The 21,814-nt window shown below is 58.4% G+C and overlaps 9 protein-coding genes across 9 annotated transcripts; 4 read left to right on the top strand and 5 right to left on the bottom strand.

The window, feature by feature from the left end:
- Window positions 1–27: 27 nt before the first annotated feature.
- Window positions 28–3,611, bottom strand: MKK02DRAFT_20662 (secretory pathway protein Sec39-domain-containing protein; the record flags this gene model as incomplete). Its single annotated transcript, XM_053086295.1, has 6 exons — window positions 28–139; window positions 203–456; window positions 523–1,231; window positions 1,283–1,442; window positions 1,490–1,658; window positions 1,713–3,611. 6 exons carry the CDS (start codon window positions 3,609–3,611, stop codon window positions 28–30), a joined length of 3,303 nt encoding a protein of 1,100 aa, XP_052942104.1.
- Window positions 3,612–3,835: 224 nt separating this feature from the next.
- MKK02DRAFT_40629 (glycosyltransferase like family 2-domain-containing protein) lies at window positions 3,836–5,471 on the top strand (the record flags this gene model as incomplete). The annotated part of the gene is made up of 6 exons (XM_053091187.1): window positions 3,836–3,845; window positions 3,897–3,984; window positions 4,042–4,298; window positions 4,358–4,704; window positions 4,753–5,371; window positions 5,422–5,471. 6 exons carry the CDS (start codon window positions 3,836–3,838, stop codon window positions 5,469–5,471), a joined length of 1,371 nt encoding a protein of 456 aa, XP_052942103.1.
- Window positions 5,472–5,700: 229 nt separating this feature from the next.
- Window positions 5,701–8,573, top strand: MKK02DRAFT_20461 (major facilitator superfamily domain-containing protein; the record flags this gene model as incomplete). Its single annotated transcript, XM_053086259.1, has 14 exons — window positions 5,701–5,821; window positions 5,861–6,090; window positions 6,139–6,152; window positions 6,199–6,487; window positions 6,546–6,610; window positions 6,656–6,837; window positions 6,884–6,983; window positions 7,036–7,111; window positions 7,158–7,515; window positions 7,570–7,661; window positions 7,713–7,765; window positions 7,820–8,207; window positions 8,272–8,469; window positions 8,526–8,573. 14 exons carry the CDS (start codon window positions 5,701–5,703, stop codon window positions 8,571–8,573), a joined length of 2,214 nt encoding a protein of 737 aa, XP_052942102.1.
- A 253-nt stretch (window positions 8,574–8,826) lies between these two features.
- On the bottom strand, window positions 8,827–11,102 carry MKK02DRAFT_40627 (uncharacterized protein; the record flags this gene model as incomplete). Its single annotated transcript, XM_053091186.1, has 6 exons — window positions 8,827–9,577; window positions 9,661–10,266; window positions 10,320–10,627; window positions 10,678–10,840; window positions 10,895–10,934; window positions 10,994–11,102. 6 exons carry the CDS (start codon window positions 11,100–11,102, stop codon window positions 8,827–8,829), a joined length of 1,977 nt encoding a protein of 658 aa, XP_052942101.1.
- A 513-nt stretch (window positions 11,103–11,615) lies between these two features.
- MKK02DRAFT_20387 (uncharacterized protein) lies at window positions 11,616–12,969 on the bottom strand (the record flags this gene model as incomplete). Its single annotated transcript, XM_053086250.1, has 3 exons — window positions 11,616–12,521; window positions 12,712–12,744; window positions 12,820–12,969. The coding sequence occupies 3 exons, from the start codon at window positions 12,967–12,969 to the stop codon at window positions 11,616–11,618; spliced, it is 1,089 nt and encodes a 362-aa protein (XP_052942100.1).
- A 158-nt stretch (window positions 12,970–13,127) lies between these two features.
- On the top strand, window positions 13,128–14,063 carry MKK02DRAFT_40625 (uncharacterized protein; the record flags this gene model as incomplete). The annotated part of the gene is made up of 3 exons (XM_053091185.1): window positions 13,128–13,482; window positions 13,562–13,656; window positions 13,740–14,063. The coding sequence occupies 3 exons, from the start codon at window positions 13,128–13,130 to the stop codon at window positions 14,061–14,063; spliced, it is 774 nt and encodes a 257-aa protein (XP_052942099.1).
- Window positions 14,064–14,227: 164 nt separating this feature from the next.
- On the bottom strand, window positions 14,228–15,453 carry MKK02DRAFT_35314 (Mob1/phocein; the record flags this gene model as incomplete). The annotated part of the gene is made up of 10 exons (XM_053089146.1): window positions 14,228–14,305; window positions 14,364–14,410; window positions 14,476–14,595; window positions 14,652–14,752; window positions 14,842–14,874; window positions 14,932–14,957; window positions 15,008–15,075; window positions 15,145–15,217; window positions 15,294–15,384; window positions 15,434–15,453. The coding sequence occupies 10 exons, from the start codon at window positions 15,451–15,453 to the stop codon at window positions 14,228–14,230; spliced, it is 657 nt and encodes a 218-aa protein (XP_052942098.1).
- A 209-nt stretch (window positions 15,454–15,662) lies between these two features.
- MKK02DRAFT_40623 (bucentaur or craniofacial development-domain-containing protein) lies at window positions 15,663–16,693 on the top strand (the record flags this gene model as incomplete). The annotated part of the gene is made up of 3 exons (XM_053091184.1): window positions 15,663–16,069; window positions 16,130–16,448; window positions 16,529–16,693. The coding sequence occupies 3 exons, from the start codon at window positions 15,663–15,665 to the stop codon at window positions 16,691–16,693; spliced, it is 891 nt and encodes a 296-aa protein (XP_052942097.1).
- A 547-nt stretch (window positions 16,694–17,240) lies between these two features.
- On the bottom strand, window positions 17,241–21,676 carry MKK02DRAFT_40622 (Pex12 amino terminal region-domain-containing protein; the record flags this gene model as incomplete). The annotated part of the gene is made up of 6 exons (XM_053091183.1): window positions 17,241–19,835; window positions 20,485–20,895; window positions 20,941–21,174; window positions 21,219–21,376; window positions 21,421–21,498; window positions 21,550–21,676. 6 exons carry the CDS (start codon window positions 21,674–21,676, stop codon window positions 17,241–17,243), a joined length of 3,603 nt encoding a protein of 1,200 aa, XP_052942096.1.
- Between the last annotated feature and the right edge of the window lie 138 nt (window positions 21,677–21,814).

The raw sequence follows: 21,814 nt of genomic DNA, 5'->3' as shown, positions 1-21,814 counted from the left end.
CCCGACATTGTGCATTTTACTGAATGACTACATCTCGCCCTCCTCCGCACCCAGCAACCATCCCACCCCTTGCCTCAAAGCTCGTCTCGCGCCCCTTCGAACCCGCTCCACGTCTTCCATTCCCAATGGCTGTGCGTCCCTATCCGGATGTTCCCCGTCCGCCCCCCTCAACGAAGCGATAGCATCCAGTGCCCGCCCATACTCCCCGCTCACTCGCCCCGCCAGGGTGCCGTCATCCCTCCTCTCCGCACTCGTACTTCTCGCACTTGACGATCCCGCATTCTCCCTCGTCGTGGTGCGCGAAAGCGAATAGCCCGCAGTGGAGGGACTGGCCGACCGAGGGAGATTAGGCAACTGCAACGGGATAGGCGGTATGCGCGATCCCAATCGACCGCCAATATCAAAAGCCATCTTGGCCGCACGCGCGGCCGTTCGAGATCCAAGCACCCGCTCCTCCTCCGTCCCGGGCGGGATCACCTCGTGGAGATCGTATTTAGGGGACGCCCACGCCGAGGCATTGACAGAGGAAGCCGAGGTTCCCCGCGCATGTCCCCTCTGGTCCTGTCCGCCCGGAATACCCTCCACCCTCCGTCTCTTCGCGGCCGTATCGAGCTTGATCCGCCCGTCCTCTACGCGGCGCCAGGAGGTCAAGACCCTCTCGACCTCATCGGGCGGACACAGCTCCACCGCCAGACCCAGTAGATCCATCTTGCGCGGAATATCCGAGTAGTCGTCCGCGCTTCCAATGACCAATGAAGTCCGCCAGACATCTTGGCGCAGTCGCGCCATCTGACTGTTCTCCGCTTCGGGGTCAGACGCCTTCTTTCTTCCTCGTCCCCCAGCGCCACCACCTCCGCCACCGGGGCCGCCCCGAGCCTCGCGGACCACCTCGGCAGCTTTAGCAGTGTACTCGTCCCCGATCTCCCACTCGCCCCGCTCGGCCGCGACGCCCGCCATCATTCCCCATACTCGGCCCTTCTCGATGCGGTTCCCCACGCCCAGCTTGGCCGCTAGATCGAGAAGCATCTGCTCGTGCCTAAACGCATCGGCCGAGTGAGCGAGGACGGAAGAAATGAGGTCGAGGCGATGTTTGGTATGTCGGATCTCCTGGGGTGAAAGGGAACCGCCGTGGGGTGAGAGCGAAGGGAGGGAGAAGGTCGATAGGCGGGATGTGGCTTCGATGAAGGATCGTTCCGTCTGGATTGCGGGAGTAGGCTGGGCGATGGATAAGCTACAATGTCAGCTTCTCGAATCGACCATAGCGAAGGAACAGATGACTGACCAGTCGTATGCTGTCTTCATATCGCCAGTGTGGATGTTCCCATTCTCAGCGCCTTCATACAGCTCTCGACTGGTGGCAAGAACGACAGCCTCCAGCGTTTCTGGTTTCAAGCTATGTTCCGACTCGAGCCGTCGGACCGTCTTTCGCGCCATATCCAATTCTGCCAATCAGCCATGCTCTTTGCCTCTTCAGTCAAAGTAAACTCACTGCCAGACCTCAACAATCCTCCCAGATACACCCTCATCAACTCACCCCCATCCACCATTCCAAACGCCCCTCTCAACAGCTGGTCTCCCGACCCATTCAGTCTCAGCATATCATCCCACAACCTCGCCCATTTCGCCTCCTCGCCACCACTTGCTCCGCCCAGACGAGTCTTTTCCGGTCCCCTCAGACCCGCCTTGACCCCACTCACAGCCGCCTTCCTGACCATCCTCTCCGCAAGCTCCACCTGCTCCTTTGCGTCCCTGCTCGACTGGAGCAAGAATCGGAGCTGGACAGGGACGTCCCATCTCGCAAGAATCTCGCCAGACTCGAGGTGGACATCCAGGATATCGAGGGCGCGTGAGAGCGAAGCGAACGGGAGTGGCTGGAAGAACATCATGAGGTCGGCGGCTTTGGGTGGGACGGGCTGGCTGGCAGTAGGTCGGATAAACGCCGCGATGGATTCCAGTGTTGTGGATGTCAGTTCCGCGTCGTCTTGGGGGTCCCGGCCGGATAGCTCCCAAACCGGTAGACACTCGAATATGGAGGACATGACGCCCCAGACGTCCCGCTGGTCCGAGCCGTACAGGCATGCCAAGGCCAGCCGGGCGACGTTCAGATCATCCTTGATGATCCGGTCGGACTTTCCGAGGGTCGCCTTGGACGCCTCAAAGATGGGGAGGGAGATCGAGAGGGGGAGGGAGAGGATAGTTTCGCATAGGTACCGCTCGATGAGGTTGGGATCGGGCGATCCGGACCGTTCTGCCCGAGACTCGAGGACGTAGAGGTAGGGTAGGACTCGGGATTTGAGGTCGGCGACGATAGAGGTAGGGGAGGACCTGGAGAGGAATGCGCCGATTATGGTGGATGGGGTGGAGGCACGCCATGCCTCCAGCGACCATCTCTCGTGTTGCTCAGGAGAGAGCGCGGACTCGTATACTAGCCGAGAGAGGAGGGAGAGGTCTTCCCCCAGCTCGTCCAGACCGGGTACGCAGCATTCCTCGGCGTGCTGCACCCAGCTCAGCTGCAGGTCGACCTGTCCCGACATATCGAGCGAGAGGATGTGGGCAGAGTACCAGTCTTGCAGCTCTTCCACTGTGGTAGCGATTGCTGTCGGTAGCTCCGGGTGGCTAGACGGCTCGACACCGAGCATCTCGTATAGCTGAGCGAGCAGAGGAGCCGTGTTCTCCGCATGGCCAGTCGGTGGCAGCACCTCCTTCCCGCCCGCATCCACCCGAGGGAGCAGGCCTGCCTCGTCCAGCTCCTTAGGCGTCACCCAATCAGGGCACGCTTGCGCCAGAGAGAGCCTGACCGGACCGACGAGATCGGCGAATTGTTCCAGGAGGACTCGAAGACCGGAGAGGTAAGCGGCCGCAGCGAAGTCGACGGCAGATTGTAGGAGTGGTTGGCGTAGAAAGACGTAGAGAGGGATAGGGAGCTCATCATCCGGCTGAGAGCGTGGGGCGGGTAGGGGTGTAGGGACCGGCACCACCGAGCCCTTCGCGGACGCCTTGTCCGATGCGGCATCGTTCCACGGGTCGTCGATCTCAATGTCTTCCGCTTCTGCCTCCGCCCAGGGATCATCCAGCTCCATCGCCTCATCTCCCTCAGCAGCCTTCCCTTCAGAGGACGCGTCTTCCCCCAAATCTTGCTTCATTACTCCGCCCTGCAGTATTTCCCACGCGGCAACTCTCCGTTCCATCGCGCTCAACTCCGCGTATCGCCTCACCCTATCCTGCTCCTCCGACCCAAAATTTCCCCAAGCAGCTTCCACTTTGCCCCTATGCAGCTCTCCGCCGCCCGGTATACCGAGGGACGCCTCAAAACCCTTATAATCGCCCACCGCCCTTGCCAGCCCCAGATGGAGAATCTCTTTCGCTAGGGCGAGATCCTCGGTGTCTCCCCCCAAAAGGCGAAGACATAGAGCCGGTGTGTCTGCTATAGGCTGATTTGATAGGGTAGCGGAGACCTGGCCGATGGTCAAGGTGTTGACCGGGGCGGAGAGGAGATCGTCGAGGGATAGGGTGGGTTCAGGTTCTTCTACCGGCTCTTCGACGAGAGCGGCTGACTTGTCATCGAGCGGTACGTCCAGCAGGCCAGCTGCTGGATCAACGGCTTCTGCCATCTCGCAAGCCTCTCTGAGCGTGGGATGGGTGAGGCAGAGAACGATGTATGGAAGGTGGGATGACATCGTTTAGCCTACAGACCATGCCAGATCGTGATCCGTGCGTAATTTTCGAACCAAATACGCGTTGCTCTTTGCTGTATGGCACTCCAGCTCTTGCTCCAGCTCCATACACCTTGTCTGTCAGGAGCTAAGATACAAGCAAGGAGCTCTTGAAAGACGTCATGGGGTCTGGTAAGTAGTTATGAGCCGAGGGGAATGGCTCAATCAAACGCTGATTCTCAGGGGACACCGTCAGCTTCGTCCTCGCCATCTTCCTCCTCGTTATTTATGCGGTGGTATGGACGCTCAGCTTGATTGGGCTACGAGTAGCGTGGGTCGCCTCCTTATCACCTACTGACTACTGACAATGTGCATACTGACGGAGTAGGCGTAATCGCTACTCGGGCAAGTCACTCCCATCCCGACTGTCTACCCTCCCCAAAACGTCCGCACCAGGCGTGACCATCATTCGCCCATTATGCGGACTTGACAACAACCTCTTCAATGCCTTGGAGGCAGCCATGAACTTGGAATATCCAAAATATGAGGTGATCTTTGCGTTGCAGGACGAGCGGGATGAGGCGCTATTGGTGGTGAAGTTGATAATGGAAAAGTATCCCCACGTCGATTCGAGGATAATCATCAGTGAGTCTGCCAGCAATGCCCTCCGTAAAGAGCATGTAGGCTGTAAGCTGATGCCACAGACGATGCAAAGGTCGGCGTCAACCCTAAAATCAACAACCTGATGATGCCGTTCGCAGAAGCCAAGTATGACTTGCTCTGGGTCATTGACGCAACTATTGCCTTCACGCCGGGAACACTGGCTCGGGCGGTAGCGACCTTCCTCGGCGCGTCGTACTCGGACTCTTCCTTCGACAGCGAGCTGGAATCGACGCCTCTTCTCGCTGATAACACCCGGTCTCCGCCCAAAGCGGGGGATGTGGGACTGGTTCATCATGTTCCCTATGCGGTCACGTATAAGAAGTCGCTGGGGAGCTTGGTCGAGCAAGCTTTCCTCAACACGACACATGCCAAGATGTATCTCGCCATAGTGAGTGATGTTCTCAGGATCTATCCTGATAATTGGACTGACCGGTAGAACGCCCTGGGTATCGACTCGTGCATCATGGGCAAATCCAACCTCTACTCAAAATCCAACATCGACTCCTTGACCACCCCTTCTCCCTCCCTCCGCAAACTACCCGACCCACCTACCGGTCTCGCCGCTTTCAGCCCTTTCATGGCCGAAGACAACATGATCGGTCTTTCGCTCTGGCATGAATTACGTCTCAAGCACGCCATGACCGGGGACGTCGCGGTCGACTGTCTCGGTACCCTGTCGCTCAAAGACTATATCGCACGCCGGAGTCGCTGGATCCGCGTTCGGAAACGCATGACGCCTATCCCAGCGACGATGCTCGAGCCATTCACCGAGTCCATCTTTGGCGGGCTGTGCGGTACGTGGGCGACATCCCGGCTGTTTGGGGCGAGTGTACCGGCGCTTTGGCTGGTGCATATGGTGGCGTGGCTGTCGGTAGATCTGAGCGTGCGGCGGTATCTGGGCACGAACGTCAAGGGGATGGGACCGCCCCAGGGGACGGCGATGTTTGTGGGGGCGTGGTTGATCAGGGAGGTATTGGCGATGCCAGTGTATCTTTACGCGCTGTGCGGGGATCAAGTGATGTGGAGAGGGCGAAGATATCGGATAGTGCAGTCAGGTATGTTGATTGTCGGGATTTGGATCTTGGGGCGTAGCTGACATACACAGGCGAGGCGATCTGCGTAGATGATCATAGACCAGATGCTTTGTCCCATTAGCAGTATGCCTATGGTGCGCCTTGCCTCCCAGCTGCCACACTGTGCCACACCCAAGCCAGCTGATAGATCTACCGGTATTCGCCGGTGCCACCTCGTCATGTGCCTGAGTAGCTGCCTGAGTTTCATGTGGGGCTCCATTCCCTCCCCACATGCTGTTTGCACAAGGAAGGTGAATTTCACCCTTAGCTTTCTTCATCCTGCCTCACCCTGCCATATACCATAGCCTAGCATGGTCAGCAACGCCGAGTCGAGGGCGCAACCGCCCACGCCAGATACTCCTCCACGACACGAGTACACCTCGTTCTCGTCCCTCCTCAAGAACTCGCCAAAGGGGCAGGGCGCCGGGACCGGTCCGGGCTCTGGATCTGGATCTGACGGTTGTCCGCAAGTGAAGAAGAAGGCTTCGAGAGAGGCCAACGAGCCCGGAGGCGGAGGCTGGCATTTATCTAGTGTGAGGGAAGAGCCGGCATCGATGGATGCGGAGAGGAGCCGGTCGAGGGGTAGGGGTGGGAATAGGGATAGGACTGTCGCGCAGGGAGGCGGGAAGGAGAAGAAGGAAAAGGATCATATGGGATTATGGAAGATGATGGCGTTGACGGTATCGATGGCGGGTAGTCAGGTGAGCTAGCTCCCTCTTCTTGTCGGAAAGCAAAGCTTACGCCATCAGATAGCTTGGACAGTGTACGTACCCTCGCTTACCTCGATTTTGCTCGTCTGACGCAAACAGAGAACTAGGACTCGGAACGCCTTATCTCCTCAACCTCGGTCTCTCCGAGCAGCTCACCTCCCTCGTTTGGCTCGCAGGTCCCATCTCGGGACTGATCGCCCAGCCACTCATCGGTGCGATCTCCGACTCGTCGACTTCAAAGTATCGAAGACGGTACTGGATCGTGGCTGCTACGATTCTCCTCGTCTTTTCTGGTCTGGCTCTGGCTTTCACGGAGCCGATCGCTGCTTTGATTGTGGACCTCTTGGGTGGTGGGCAGGGCGATTGGGACCCCAAGAGGCGGAGATATGTGAGCTTTCTCAACCAGGGTCAATTTGATAAGTCCGGGTTGAAGCTAACGAAGACAGGTCCAGAACACTGCTATCGGAATCGCCGTCTTTGCGTTCTACTGCTTGGACTTTGCGCTTAACGGGTGAGCTATATGACTGTGACCTTCACGCCCAAACTTACGCTCCAGTCTGCAATCGTCTCTCCGAAACCTGTTGATGGACATCACACCCGGAGAACAGCTCGCTACCGCTAACGCATGGCACGGCCGGTTCGCACATACCGGTAACATCATTGGATTCGCTCTGGGGTTCTTGAATCTCCAGAATGTCCCGATCATAAGGCTCGTCGGCGGTGGGCAATTCCGGAAGGGTGAGTTGCACTGTTCCTTGTCGAGATCGCAAGCTCACAATCCTAGTCTGCATCCTCGCGCTGGTCATCCTAGTATCTACCGTCTGGTTGACATGCTGGACCCAAGAGGAGGTGGAGAACAAGAGTATCTTTGGCGAGCGGAAGTCGTGAGTTAACGATTTCATCTCGTCGAGATGGAAAGATAGCTCACATTGCTAGGCGCTTCCGAGATGTCATCTCCACCATAGTTGAGGCTGTGAAGCACCTGCCCAAGCCGGTCCGCCGAGTCTGCCTGGTGAGCTCTTTACAATCTCCGATCGCTGGTGCCCGCTCACACTCAGGTCCAAGTCTTCGCATTCATGGGCTGGTTCCCGTACCTCTTCTACTCGACGACCTACGTCGCCGAAGTGATGGCCCAAGAGCTCAACCACCAACCCGACGTCGACCGCGCCACCCGCGCCGGTTCGCTCGCGCTCCTCATCTACTCCTTCGTCGCCATCATTGCGGGCACGCTCCTCCCCTACCTCGCGGCAAGGGACCGGCGGCTCCTCAAGCCTCCTACCGAAAAGTCGAGGCATGGCGATGAGGAGGATGATGAGGATGACGAGCACGATGCGGAGCTGGAGAGGGTGAGAGAGATGGTCCGGGAGTGGAAGGCGGAGGCTGCGAGGGACGGGCGGCCGCTCAAGCTTCCCACCAGTGAGCTATCTTATGGCTGTAAAGCGCAGGAAGAGAACATACTGATGGGACTAGTGCCGTTCATGCTCAGGAACATCTGGACGGCCGGATTGGTTCTTTTCGGGATGGTCATGGCCTCTACTTTCTTCATTACCAAGGTCTGGCAGGTAAGTGAGGAATTGCGCCGCGCGGTCCAAGGCTCAAAGCTGATTATCCAGGCCACGGTCGCTATCGCCCTTGTCGGTATCTGCTGGGCCATCGCGTGCTGGGTGTAAGTTTCCCCGTCGGGAGTCCCATGCCCTAACGAGTCAAACTGAAAGAACAGACCCTTCGCAATCATAATGGAGTTCCTCAAAGAGCTCGACGACAAGCGCAACAAGCCCGACACATCCAATCAAGGCAGGGACCAGCACAATCGGAACCACGGCCCCAGCGCGGGCGGTGCGGCCGCTCGAGGCCGTTTCCCCGCGCACCTCTCGGCCGGCGGGAATCGGCCCTTGCACGCTCGGGCCGCATCCACCCCTGTGGCGGCGTGGCAGTCGATGCCCAACTCGCCCAGAGTGCCGACGGAACGATCTCCGCTCACCCGGAGTTACTCGACTGCGGATATCGAGGAGCTAGGGGAGGATATGGAGTATACGGGTTCGGGACCTGTAGCGGGGGGTACGATCATGGGGATTCATAATCTCGCCATTGTGTTCCCGCAGTTTGTGGTGAGTTGACGGATGAAGCTCGGTCGTCGGTTGCATAACTAACGTTGCATAACTAACCTGGTAGGTCGCTTTGGTCGCTTCCCTCATCTTCAAGCTTGCGGATGGGGACGATGCGGCGCCGATCCCCGGTTTCGCAAGTGGCGGAGACGAGGATATCCGGGCCCCCAAATCAGGTGTCGCCTGGGTACTTCGTTTCGGAGGCTTGATGGCGCTCGTCGGAGCGCTCATTTGTCGCAAAGTCCCACCGACCAAGACGGAGAAGGTGAGCTAGCCACTCCGCGGCGCTCCTCGAACAGGATTGCAGAGCTGACTATACAGGCTATGCGACGTCGACTTGCCGAGATGCGCGAGGAGAGCGAAGAGTAGGCTCTCTTGCCTCTTTCGCTGTACAGAGAGGTGGTCCGGAGCCCTCGTGCAAACGACTCAACTGCTGCATTCTACTATCTGCTGTGGATTCCCATCATTTGTTGCAATTGCTCACTATATATACGCCTGAATGAAATGCATGATTATTGTGACGCCACGCCACGCTCAGCAAGGTAGTCGTGCATCTATCTATGAGTGGACAACAAAGATCAAACGGCTATCCTTTCCCCACACTCCTCAAGACTTTTTTCTATCAGAGCTGTTCTTCCCTCCCCCTTCCGCTGGCTCCCGACTTCGAGATCTTGCCCTCTTCACCAACCTGCCTCGCTATCGCGTGCTCCGCCGTGCTTGTCCCTGACCCTGAGCCGGACACTACCCGCTTCCCCGCCTGACCCTGCCCATTGTCGTTTCTATCGACCAGCGGATCCCGCCCCTTTCCGTACTGAACGCTATCCGGACCCCCGACGATAATACCGCCAGATGGGACCCGCTTCATCCCAGCCAGCGCGGAAGTGGAGGAAGAATGTCGAAGCGTCTGCTGGCTTGGTCTCCTTGGGGATTTCCGAGGACTGGTCCGATCCGCCTGTGCGGACGTGCCTTCTGCTCGCACCTCTGTATCAGGTCCAGGTCCCGATCCAGGGCCAGATTGGACTTCTCCGTCTTGCCGGCTCGCTGCATGTTCGTCGGTGCTCCCGACCACTTCGGCCGAAGAAGCCCTATTCCGTCCGCCCGGACGAGGCAGGACACTTTTCCGCCGCAGAGCAGCAGCGACCGCCTCGGGCTTGGCTCTTCGACCCGCTGGTGCATTCTGCGTCGGGATGTCGAACGGTGCCGTGGGGTTGGCAGGGACAGCCTCGGCCGAAGGGATGACTTCGGTGGAGATGGGCTTGGTAGGTGATGATGAGGAGGATGGGGGGCCAGAGGCGAGAGAAGAGCGGGAAGGACCGGTAGATGGGATTTTGAGGGCGTCCTCGACAGGTGTGCCGTCGGGTTTTCGCATCTTTCTAGGCAGGGTCAGCCATGTCGTCGAAACTTGTGCGACCTGGACAGCTGGTTAATTCGCAGGTCCAATAGAGCGGTTACTCACTTGTTCAGGCTCGGTTCCTTGTAGCTGACCACGCTATTCCGAGACCGCCGACCTCGTCCACCATTACCACCTTCTCCATCATCCGTGACCACGTCCTCCGAGACAGACGCTGCGCCTCGGGTGTCATTCGATACGGATCCGGGAGCGGGTTCATCCAACGGGACGCCGTCTCCGAGTTTCGCGGAAGATACTTTGCTCGGCGACCCATGTGCGCTGCCCCGCTGTCCTGGCACGCTGCCCTCACCGTGATCATAGACCGCGGCTCCATACTCCCTGACCGCACCGCCATGCCCCTCGTCCCGCTCATCTCCATCAACCAACTCTTCTCTTTCCCCTTCCTCGGGTTCTTGTCTTCCCTTTCCTGGCCGGACATGCTCGGCCGGTATAGGCGGAACAAGCGGCAAAAGCAACCCGCTCTCTCTTCTCCTTCGCGCCTTCTCTCCGCCTCGTGACTTCCGGCGTGGCGATGCCCTAGTGCTTGGACTGGAGAGGAGCGGGGATTGGACTGCAGCGATGACTGCTTTGGGGAGAGGTTTGTGCGTCCGAGCGGGTAGAGGAGGCGGTGAAGCTGGTCTTGTCGATTCAGAGGCTATACCGCTCGTCCTCCTGCACACGTCAGCTTGTCTCGTCCGTACAGGGAGATAAATCTATGAGCCTACCCTTTACTCGCTATCCTCGATATCCGCTCCTCCACCTCTTCCGGATCCACCTCGCTCCCGCGTTCTGAGTCCTCTACGAGCGTCCCCAGCCCCGCATCCTTTGCAGCCGCCGCAATAGCCGCGGGACGCTTCGTGAATATGACGGGCATCTGGCAGGCCGGGGGCGGTATGGACCCCCCTGCAGAGTTCGGGCTGAGCCATTCGGGTAGGCTTTGCGGGGTAGGCGGCGCGACGTATAGAGAGGCAGCGAGGAGGTTTTGTAGTGCTGGGACGGCAGCTAGGATAGTCTCAATAGCTTGTCGTTGTTCCTGAGTGGGTCAGCTGCGGTCTTATCGCCGGTAGGGACATCTGAGCTCACTGGTTGAAGAACGGCAGCTCGAGCCTGAGCAGAGGCTGAAGCGCGCATATGCAGTTCCCGCCTCAGCGAGAGGTTCTGCTGTCGGACTTCCAAGATTTCAGAGCGGAGCGCAAAGACCTCGGCGTTGATCGTGCTCAGGGTCGTAATGGCGGCGACGTTTGCGCTAGACGTCAGTTTCGCTCCCTTGAACCTCGGCCCTCCCCAACAGCTAGCTTACGCGATGACTTCACGATTCTGCTTGATATGTCGACGCCGGACTATACTGTCAGCTACGTCCAGCAGCGGCCTCAACCCAGGCGCGGGTCGCATAACGCACAGTCTTCAAATTGGAGCGTTGAGGCAGACTTGGGTTCTCGTTCTCTTATCGACCCCACCAAGTCCGTCGAGCTCCCCTGCCCGCTGGTATATCGTTGCCTTTTCGACATATTGATATCAGCGCGCCGTTATGAGCGCGTATGAACTGCGCAGGAACTGTGTCTAGAGCTGTGGAGAGCAAGATGGAGGTTAGAGGGTCAGAGGGAAAGAGGGGCTGCGCGAAAGATCAACAAACCGCCAATTGCAAAGTCATCCACGTCCATTACGGCATTTCCGCGCCTCCATTTAGCTTCCGAGAGTGGCGGACGCGACGGTCCTGCAGGTCAAGGTCATTGTGGATGGGACAGTGAGCTTTAGGAGCTTAGGCAAGTGGGGTTTGGGGCGCTAAGAGGTGGGTGCAGGGAGCCAGCGGCAGCACCCCCGCCCAGAGAGCATACTGCGGAAAATGGACGGTGCAGTGGATGCTCGTCAAATCAAGGTAAGAGGGGGTCGCTAAAACGTCCCGCATTGCTACAGTCAGGCTTTGTAGTACATCCTATCCGACCTTGTGTCTACGCCTTGAGCTGATCATGCGCCTCCTCCCATACCTGTGATATCAGCTTATGCCTCAGGGAACGATCAAGTCAGTCAAGTGGGGATGACAAGCGCCATTCAAAAGCCACTCCCCAGTGCCAACTCCGCATGTCACCGCCTCGTCTCCGCTTCCACGGCAGAATCTCCATTCCCCTACAGAAAGTGCCAGGAAGAATCTGGTGGTTGTACTCACCATTCACCCCGCAGACATCTCTGATCAATGCAGCCTCTCCCGCACTCAGCCGCCCCTTCATACTGACCAAGAACCCCTCCCACGCCGAGTCCGCATCGTCCTCGTACACAAACTCGCTCACGCAGATCGCGTGGATCTTCTGCCAGAACAGCGGGTTCGACACTGTCTGGTGGAACGCCGCGGACGATACTTGGGCTTGGGGGCCGAGGGGCGGGGCGTCCGTCACGATGAGTGGGGATCCGGGGGATCCGGGCCGGGCGTCCACGTCCGTTGTGATCGTCAACGAGGGGACGCGGGTGTGGCCGTGTCCTGCCGGTCGGGGGATGGAGGAGGAGGATGAGGACGAGTTGAGACCGGACCCGTGTTGGATGGACGCGCCGGCTTCGAGGGGTGGGGGGTTGGTCGATCCGGCGCCGGCGGGGAGAGCGGTAGGAGCGACGATGGGATTGGTAGACATGTTTCCGGTGGACTCCGCGGCAGCAGGAGCGGGGATAGGAACCGAGGTAGGCTTGAGGACGAGGTGGACCGTAGACCCCTCAGCGATATCGTACTCCTTCAATAGCTTGTTATCCGCCAGTGCTTTCCCCTTCAGCAGTAACCTCTGCGAGTCGACAGAAGGCGCGGATGGCGAGGATGCAGCCACTAGGGATTTGAGTGTCGAGATGGGGTCGGTAAGCGAGGCGGTGATGGGGAATGTAAGGGATGGTTTGAGGGATTTGACGATGAGATTGATTTGACCAGGACGAGCTTGGGGCGTCAGCTGCTTTGTCTAGGGCAGAGGATGCCTTTGCGGAGCCTCGCTTCGCTGTCGTGGAAGGATGAGGTATGATGGACAATGCAATAAAGATGCAGTGTTGCGCAGTACCCAGCCAAGACGCGGATGTCTCGCTTGGAAGGACCATGACACATTGTAACGGAGAGGGGGAAGAAAATGCCTCACCTGCCTCGTCCACCTCCATCGACTCTGGCGGGTCCGCAATGTCGGTCTGTACTATCAGCCAGGCTCTAAGCCGTTGCCCGGTCCTCCTCGACATGCGCTCGCGATGCAGACCGATACTCACCCCGATGACCGTGACCTTCCTGGGCCGGTCGCTGAGCGGTGCCGTGTAGTCCGCCCCATACTCGACCGACCGATTCCCCAGACCATCCGCATATCGCTTGACGAATGCGCGCTCCTCTGCGATATTCTCTACGCTGAGCTGGGCGTCCATGATGTTCGAGACAGGATAGTAAATACGATGTATAGAGGTGGCTTGAGCGCATACCTCATCCCCTTGTGTCCAAGCCATTCACGCGCCGAGTGGAGCCCCACACCAATCGTCCATCGTCAATCGGCAGCAAAGGTTGCGCAAGAGATCGCTCAGAGTGCATGTGCCATTATCGCTCATCTTTCCACCTCTCTAGTCAAGATCCACTGAGAACTATGGGCGCGTCATCCTCCAAATCCGTTCGAAAACTACCTACCACCACCCCCTCACGTCCTACTCCCGCTTGGGCCGGCGCAAGGACCACAATCCCTCGACCAGAAGAGCTAGATGCCGCACCTCCGACATCACCATCGGAGCATGAAGGCTCGCAGGGTTCGGCGTTCACCCAGCCGAAGGATATGTCTGGACTAGGGAGGAACAGGGGCTCGGCGCTAGAGTACGGATTGGCGGATCAGGGGGCAGAGCCGGGGTCGACGGGCAAGTCGAAGCCTGGGTTCAGTGGGGAGAAGGACAGCGGTGAGTCTGAACGACAGAGTGCGAGGAGTCTTGCTGCATGCGGAGGCTATGATTCCATGGCGGTGCTGACTCTTCTTAGAGGTGCTTCGAGATGGGAGAGATCCGCAGTTCATGTCAAACCTCTCGAGACTTGGTCAAGTAAGAATACACGATGCCGGTCGATTTGTCGAAACCGTATGTCTCCCTCTCTGCCCCTTTTCCCCTCCTCTTCTCTGACAATCCTGGCCCCCGAGCTTAATCACCAGCTGACATACCAGCCCGCCCTAGCTCAACGCACCCTCTCCTCCCGCACCTCCCTCCTGACAACCCCCACCCAGCTCCCGCCTCCAGGCCACCTCACCCCCCCACTCCTCTCGTCCCTGCTTGACAAGCTCAAATCCCTACCGCCTGGCGGGGACCCGGCACCACTGTACGCAGAGTACAGTATGGACGCCAAGACGATGGAAGGCGTTCGGCGATGGGTCAATAGTCCGAGTATCGGGGAGGAGGACGTCGAGATTAAGGATGGGGAGAGGGTGGTGGAGCTCAGAGCAGTGTGGGTCGATGGAGGGGATATGAAGGGGAAGCGGATAGCTGCTTGATAGGCGCGGTAGAGCACAGAGCGAAGACGGGTGAAAAGGTGACGGCACCGGCGCATATGGTCATCATGTCATAGCATACCATGTATAAGTAGTACAAGGGGATCGTGACTAAACCAAGCAGACTGAGGGAAATGTTGAAGAAGAACCTAATGTCCGCGCAGCTTCTACTTTCCAGTCTCCTGTAGAATCGTGTTGTTGAAATCCTCAAGTGGGACGAGGTCCTTCTCGCTGAGCAATTTGAACTGGATGTCAGCTGACAGCGGTTCAACGCACCGAACACCACAGCTGGGTCTGACTGACCTCGTCGACAAAAAGCAAGAAGTGGCGGTAGTTTGTGTTCAAGTGCGCTGGCGGGTATCAGCTACCTCCCTGCAGACTTCCAGATACGAGACTTGTCGAGAGGGCAGCTCACCCTCTATACCCAAAGCGCAGATCTGATCAAAGTGCGAATGGTAGATATGTGCGTAGACGCGGAACAAGCGCCTCAGGATGGTCTTGGCAGTAGCCATGAAAGTCGGAGGGAACTTGACACCTGGTTACCAGTCAGCTGTGCACTGCATCGCGCTCAATGCGGCGGAGACAGCTCACCGATCTTCTGCGGGAAATGCTTCTCATCGTCCAGGATCGTCTGGGCCCATGTCATCAGTGCTTCAACGTAGGCCGGTGCGGAGAGTTGAGCAGCACGGCGTCTGAGTATATCAGCTTTGTTCAGCACGACAATCCAGCGCCATTATAAGCTGTTCTGGCTGTCCAGCGGTTTCAGAGCTTGGACACTCACTGCCCGTCCCCATCATCCCAGTGGAATTCGTATCTGACACAGTCAGCTCATGACCGGGTACGTGCCGCCGTATATGGTCCGTCAGCTTACTTTGGGCCCGCATTCATCACTGGACACTGTTTAATCAGCTCGTGGCCGACCGCTCGAAAGGTACCCGTTAGCTCACTTCAGTCGGCGTGCAGAACTCCGAAATGGTGCCATACAGCATATTGACGTGGTTGAAGAAGTCCACAACTAGTGTTGTCAGCTTCTGCGCTCCACGGGCGATATTGACGAGCGTAGGCGAGAGGTAGCTGCACGCACCGTGCACTGCGATCCACTCTTGTACATCCTCCCCTTCAGGCAACTGGACGGCTGTCCGCAGGTTCCCCGAACCCTATCTGATCAACTTCAGGTCATGGATGATATCCAGCAGCAAGCATGCACCCTGAAGCGGATGTGAATAGACCTACCAAGGTCGCCTGAGCATATTGCTTCAATTGCCACTGCTTGGTCCCCTCCGCCACCTTCTTCGGCTTGAACGTTCGAGACGGGCCATTCTTGCTACTTTGTCAGCTGAGTTGCGCGCACCAGACGGATCTCTTCAGCTCACAGATTGAACAGTGTGGACATGGTATTAGTTGTGAGTATATGTTGCAGGGGGATAAAAGAGAGAAGGAAGGGTTGACTGAAGTTGAAGCCATTCCAAGCTTGGGTGGAGGCTCGAGCGGGGCGGCGTACGCGTCGCGTCGGCGCGTCAGGGCGTGTACGTAAGCAGCTTCCACCAGCCAAAAGATCGCCGATATCCCTCTTGCTTCCATACATCTCTCATCCAACTTACAATGTCTACACTAGCCGCAGCCGACCTCCCATCAGACGAAGAAGGGGACGCAGATTTCGTGCCCTCCACTCGACCCGCCAAAAAGCGCAAGCTCACCAAGTCGAAGCTCAAAACCGGCGCCGGGTCTGGGTCTGACGCCGGCTCTGGATCCGACTCGTCCGGCTCGTCAGAAAGTGATGAGGACGATGAGGATGATCAGGTGGATAAGGAGGAAGCGAAGAAGTTGAGGGAAGAGGCGGAGAGGGTAGATGCGGAGGAGAGGAAGAGGAAGGCCGCTAAGGCGTTTGCGGCGTTCAAGGATGAGGCTGCTGGTGCTTCGCCTGCAGTAGGAGGGGTGGGGAGTGGGAAGGAAAAGGAGGAGATGGTGGTTGTCAAGAGGGAGAGGAAGTTTGCTGGGGAGACAATCATGTGAGTTTGCAAATCGGCCGGCTCTGTTATATAGGCCTGACCGATGAGCTGATGGGCCAGCGAGACTGTTTCTCTACCGAGGAGCCATCCAGAGGCGATTGCATACCTAGCTGCATCTACCTCCTCTCCGGAAATGGAAGTCGATATGGGCAAACCCTCATCCTCTGCGACCACTAGCGGTGATGCTGGTCCTGCCTTGACAGCCGCCAATGTTGCTCCGTCATCCACCTTAGCGCCCACTCCATCCTCGTCCACTGCCCCATCCTCCTCCATCCCCAAACCGCCTGCCAGAGGTCCGCCCAAGCGTAAACCCCGCCAATCGCTCGAACAGCTCTCAGCAGGCCTGAGCGGGGGCAAGAAGATGACGACTCTCGAAAAGGTGTGTCTGTCTAGCCCGCGTCCGCGCTGATCTGATCTGCGGTCTCTGCCGATGACGCGCTTGCAGCTGACTTTGAACAGTCGGCGATGGACTGGAAATCGCACGTCGCGTCGTCGTCAAACGTCTCGGACGAGCTTGACGCCAATCGCCGGTCGGGCGGTCTTCTCGCCAAGCGGGCCTTTTTGGATCGGGTCGGGGATCGGCGGAACGAGACGATGGAGAGTAAACGCAAAACGGGGAGATGAGGGGATTTCGACCGGAAGCGGGAGGATGAAAGGCAGCGAGCATATAGAATGGGAACGGTCACGCCACGGAAAAAACGGGCAAGGCCACATTCAGAACCAAACCTTTCGCCTCGAACGGACATACGACACGCTGTGCTCGATCGCGCGGCGGTCGAGCGATCGTAGTGCGGACGCGGGAGCACGAATGGCCGCTTTGGCGAGACCTCGAGCTGTATGGAGGCCGTAGAAATAGGGAAAGATCGGTGGGGTGCTGGCTCGGCTCTAGGTCTGTCCGGTAGAGGATTGCATCGTGTCAATGATACCCTGTAGACTGACAGATGACCGGCAGCGCACTGACTAGACTCAATGTGTGGTTTAAAAGGAGCAAGAGGCAATACATTCCGACACTAAACGAAGTATAAAAAGGGCATGACGAGGCGTAAAGACATGAGAGGCATTAGAATCTACTTGTCGTGATGCTAGCTAAATGAAATGATGAAGAGCTATGAGAAGTACGATGAGCAAAAGCTATAAAGCGAAAAATCGAACCGACCGAGGCGTCCCACCTTCATTCCCTAACAGCCTTCTTACTCCCCTTCCGCCTCAATTTCCCCTTTGGTTTCCCCTTTCCCCTTCCCCAATCACCCACCGATCCCAACCCATCCCTCGCATCCCACTCTTCACCCTCAAGGAGCAACTGCCTGGCTGGCAGACCCGCCTCCCAAGCCCCCGGACTCAGGATCGCAATGACAGGCGGGGCGTCATCGCCCATACGCGCACCGGCTTTTTGGGGAGGCGTGGTGACTGCAGAGGTGGAGACGGTGGATGCGGACTGGGCCGAGGTGGAACGGACGGTACCCGTAAACTGGGCCGGGATGGACGGGACGGGGGGGGCCACGGGGAGGAGCAGTGCCGCGCGAAGAGACTTGATGCTCCGCTGTCTCCGCGCCACGAGGTTCGCGGGGACGGTGGAGGAGGTGGACGAGTAGGCGTAGTCTGTGCTCGCGGATGTAGGGGTGACGTTGGCGATAGCAGTGTAGGTAGAGGAGGACGCCGCGGCCGACGGAGGAGTGCAGGGCTTGTAGAAGAATGAACGGGTATAGTCAATTTCTGTAGGACCGTACCCGTCTTCCTGACTATCACGCTTGGTCGGTGTAGCCCATGTGGGCTGCTCCGCCTTGGCCGGACGGCGAGGGGACCAGCCTGCAAAGTATTCCGACTCGGCGAGGTCTAGACGGGGACTGAGGACGGGCGCGGATGAGTCGGCCGAATCGGACGAGGCGGACCGGACGGGGAGTGGAGGAACGGGCGGTGCGGAGCCATAGACGACCGAACGGAGGTGCGCGAGGGACTTGCGTGTCCGCAGCGCTATGGACGCGATAGGTCCGGGAGCGGCCGCGGTGGTGATAGTCTGAGGAATGGCTGGGAGGTCCTCCGCCATATCCGAGGACGAGTCGCAGACGACCGCTACGGGTTTGGCTAGCGCCGGGATGGCCGGCAGGGCGGGGGAGAGCTTGATTGGTGCGGGCTTCGAGGATGATGGATTTGGGTCGGCGGGGATAGAGGCGTAGGTGGATGAAGAGAGGTCGGTGGCGTTGATGAAGTTCCGGATGGAACCGAGCCATCCACTGGTGCCGGTGGGTGGGGCGCGAGTGAGGATAGGGGTAGAGCGGGCGAGACGGAGTTTGGTCGCACGGTCGGCGTACTTGCGTACTGGTGGTGCGGCCTCGACGACCGGTGTGGGCATGATCAATTCCGGCTGTATTGCCACCTCGACGTCTTCCGCCTTGGCCTCCTCCGCAACAACAACGGGGAGAGCCTTGATGAAGCTCCCCTTGGTGGGCGACTCGTGGTCATACTCATCATAGTCCACCGCCTCCGCCATGATCCTCCTTCCAACATCCACACCGCCCATCCCCAGACCGTACGTCCCTCGCCGACTCAGCCCGAACCCGAGGCTCCGAACGGAATCGGGCGACTCGAGGTTCACCTGATTCACCTCGTCCAGCTGTTGCTGGAACAGCGAGTCCTCCGCATCGTCATCCACCACGGGTTCCGCGCTGCTCTCCCTGCTCCGATCAAAGGGAGTCGACCCCAGCGATCCGACGTCAAACGAAGTAGTGAAGAATTCGTCGTCGTCGCATTGCGCCTCGTAGTCCGCCGGAAGAGGGGAGAAGCCAAACTCATCCTGGTCCGCCATGGCCGCCGGTGGGAGATCCGCGAGCGAGGAGATACCAGTGAGGACCCGCGGACGTCTTGCCGGGACGTATTCTGCCGCGGCGATCTGCTCCTGATCCATCTCTGAGCGCCCCAGCTCCCAATTCGACTTGACTTTCCGGACCCCCTCTCCGCCCCGTGCCAGTCCCAGCCCGATGCTGGACGACATCTGCGCGGCCACCTCCTCGAACCGCTCAGCTCCCTTACTGGGTGGACTCATCTCCATGACCGCCTTGGCCGCTCTGCCAAGCGCAGCAAATCCGCCGCCCCACCACGTATCGTAGCTGGTCCCGAACTGCGGCGATGGGGATTGCTGTTGCTCGTACTCTGCCTGATTGACGTAGTTGCTATCCTGCAAAGCGAGATTGCGAAGGAGAGAGGAGGAGGATTTGAGGGGGAGACCAGGTTCCGTGACGTGTGTGACGCGATGTTCCGCCATCCCGAACGTACTGTACAGATCCCGTACTTCCTCCGCGTCCACCTCGTCAAAGGTCTTCTTGATCCGCCGTCCAATCCGCTCCGCAGGGGGAGTAGCTATGCGCGTATCGGCGTATCCGGCCTGTTCCAGGAGGTGCTGGAGCGACGAGAACTCTGGACGGGGGTACGCCTGGTACTGCAGTTGTTGTTGCTGTTCCTGTAACCGGAACGCCTCGGGCGGGGGTATACTTGCGTATGTGGGCTCCGGCTGATTTTGGCGCGAATATTCGGAACGGAGGTCCTGGTGCGACCGTAAATTTTGGGGTGTGTAGGGTTTAGAGTTGGGATTGAGAGGTCGCGAGGCGGACTTTTTCAGCTGAGGTTGTGGGAGTGGAAGGGGGAGGGGTGGTGGAGGGACCTCGTCGTCGACTGAGGAGGAGGTATGGGTGCTCCGGATTGGACGGCGGGAGGGACCGCCCTGACCTTGCGACAGGCCCGAGGGATACCGCTGAGCGGCTTGAGTGTACGGCTGCGGGGTCAGCTCAATCCTATAACGGCGCCTCGAGGACGAACAAGCGAGCGTTGAGTCAAAGGACCCGTGCGGCAGTGGAGGGGATGTTGACTGATAAGATGCGCTTACCATATGGCCTAGATTTCGCCCCTCCTTATACTCCAATAGGATGTATCTTGCCCTTGATGGAGATGAAACAGATCTGAGGAGACAACAACTCCTGAATGGCCGGTCGCTGCTGATTTTAGGTTCGGCTGCCCAGAGACGGAGAGGTGGGTGATGGTAGGGAGTACGTCTGCGATGAAGCAGTGATGCTGTCGGTGCTGTAAGTAGACTATGGTTGTATTGTCCAGTGTATAGTGGTAGATGAGAGGTGTGGCCGGTCAAACTGGTCCAGGTCAAAGCAAGATCAACAAACACCTCCAGCCAAGGGAAAGGCGGCACCCGCCGCAGGGGAAACAAAGCAATCGCGTAAGAGCTAGCAAGTGTTCCGTCCAAAGGGGTATATCACCTGTCGATGATGGATGTCACCTCCTCCTCCATCAGATCCACATGCATCAGAGATTATATGCAGCTATCAGCCGCTCCATCCGTATACTTTGCCTGCATAGTGGACATTCCAACTGTTTGGTCAGCAGAATCCCAACGCAGAGGGGAAAGGACGTACCTTTTCCAATCCTCCCAGACAGCCCCAGCAGAAGATATGCCCGCACTCCGTCACCGCGACAGTGCCGCCGCTCCCCTCGCCTGTGCCCCGAGGTTCGAGGCAGAGGGTACATTGTCGCTCGGGCAGCTGTTGGGCTCCGGGAGTAAGGTAGGTGTTGGGCGTGTCGTAGTCGGACGACTTGGTGAGGAGGAGGGTCTGTTCGGCCGATAGGTCCGACGTGAGAGGCAGGAGTGGGTTGTCCACCTGCAGATGCGGGGCAGGTGCGGCGAGAGCGGACGACGACGTGACGTCAAGGCTCGATGAGGGCCGGTGGGTGAGCAGGCGGAAAAGGATAGGGAGAGCAAGGAGGATTGCGAGCGGTTCGTAGCTGGCTTGTCGACGCTCAGGGGGTCGAGGCGCTTGAGTGGATACCTGTACCATCAGCCTCTGCCAGTGGACCAGAAGCGGCCTACGTACGTATGACGTTCCGGTCAGACGGCGCCCAAACTCAAAGAATCGCCCGCTCATCAGAAACCCAATCATGTGCAGCTCGGGCAGGCTTTGTGCCAATGGTGATTCCAGAGCGCTGGCCAGTCGGTGTCGTATTCTGCCCCATGCTGACGATGTCGAGCTCCCACGGAGATAGGCGGATACAGCAGAGTTTGTGAGCACACTGGGAGACAGCAGGAAGAGGATAGTGAGGATTCGACGCTACCGATGTCAGATGCAATCTGGTTGTGCAAAGCGAGGCTTACAGCTCGGCCAGGCATACGTCTACGTCCGCTTGCGAAAGGAGTGATGTCGGTGTACTCCTCTCCTAGTGTCTGCCTCCCTCTTCCGAGCGTCAAGATGAGATAAGCAGCCCTGACGGCCACATCAATCATGGCCTGTCGATGGGCAATCCATCTCGTTCCTGCAGTGTCAGCTGCTATCCCATCTCTGTACGGGTCGACTCACCGACCAGAGATCTCAGTGACTCAGACACCAGCTCTATCAGCCGTCGTACCTGCCCAGAATCCCTCTGGTGGGCTCGTACTGCGTGCAAAGTCAGCTTGGTCGCACCATAGAGGATGAGATGGGACGCACGGATTTGGGCCTGAGAAGCAGGCTCGAACGAGAGCCGGCTATATGGGTCCGGCGTTGTCTCTACACGTTGAGTGTGGATGGACGGCGGGAGCGCAGAAGCTCGAGATGAGGAAGCTTCATTAGACATCGCAGCAACGTGGATGAGAGGCGGTTGAGGGAGTTGCGGTCGTTGCGGTTATGGTTTGACCCGGCCCGGGGAAATCTCGCCAGGCACGGTCGAATTTGAGGAATGTGGCGCAAATGAAACGAGCATGCAGTCCATTTC

This window comes from Dioszegia hungarica (genome assembly GCF_025882075.1).
Source record: "Dioszegia hungarica strain PDD-24b-2 chromosome Unknown MKK02contig_25, whole genome shotgun sequence".
Lineage (NCBI taxonomy): Eukaryota > Fungi > Basidiomycota > Tremellomycetes > Tremellales > Bulleribasidiaceae > Dioszegia > Dioszegia hungarica.
Note: the sequence above shows the minus strand (reverse complement) of the source record. Positions and strands in the feature narration are given on the sequence as shown.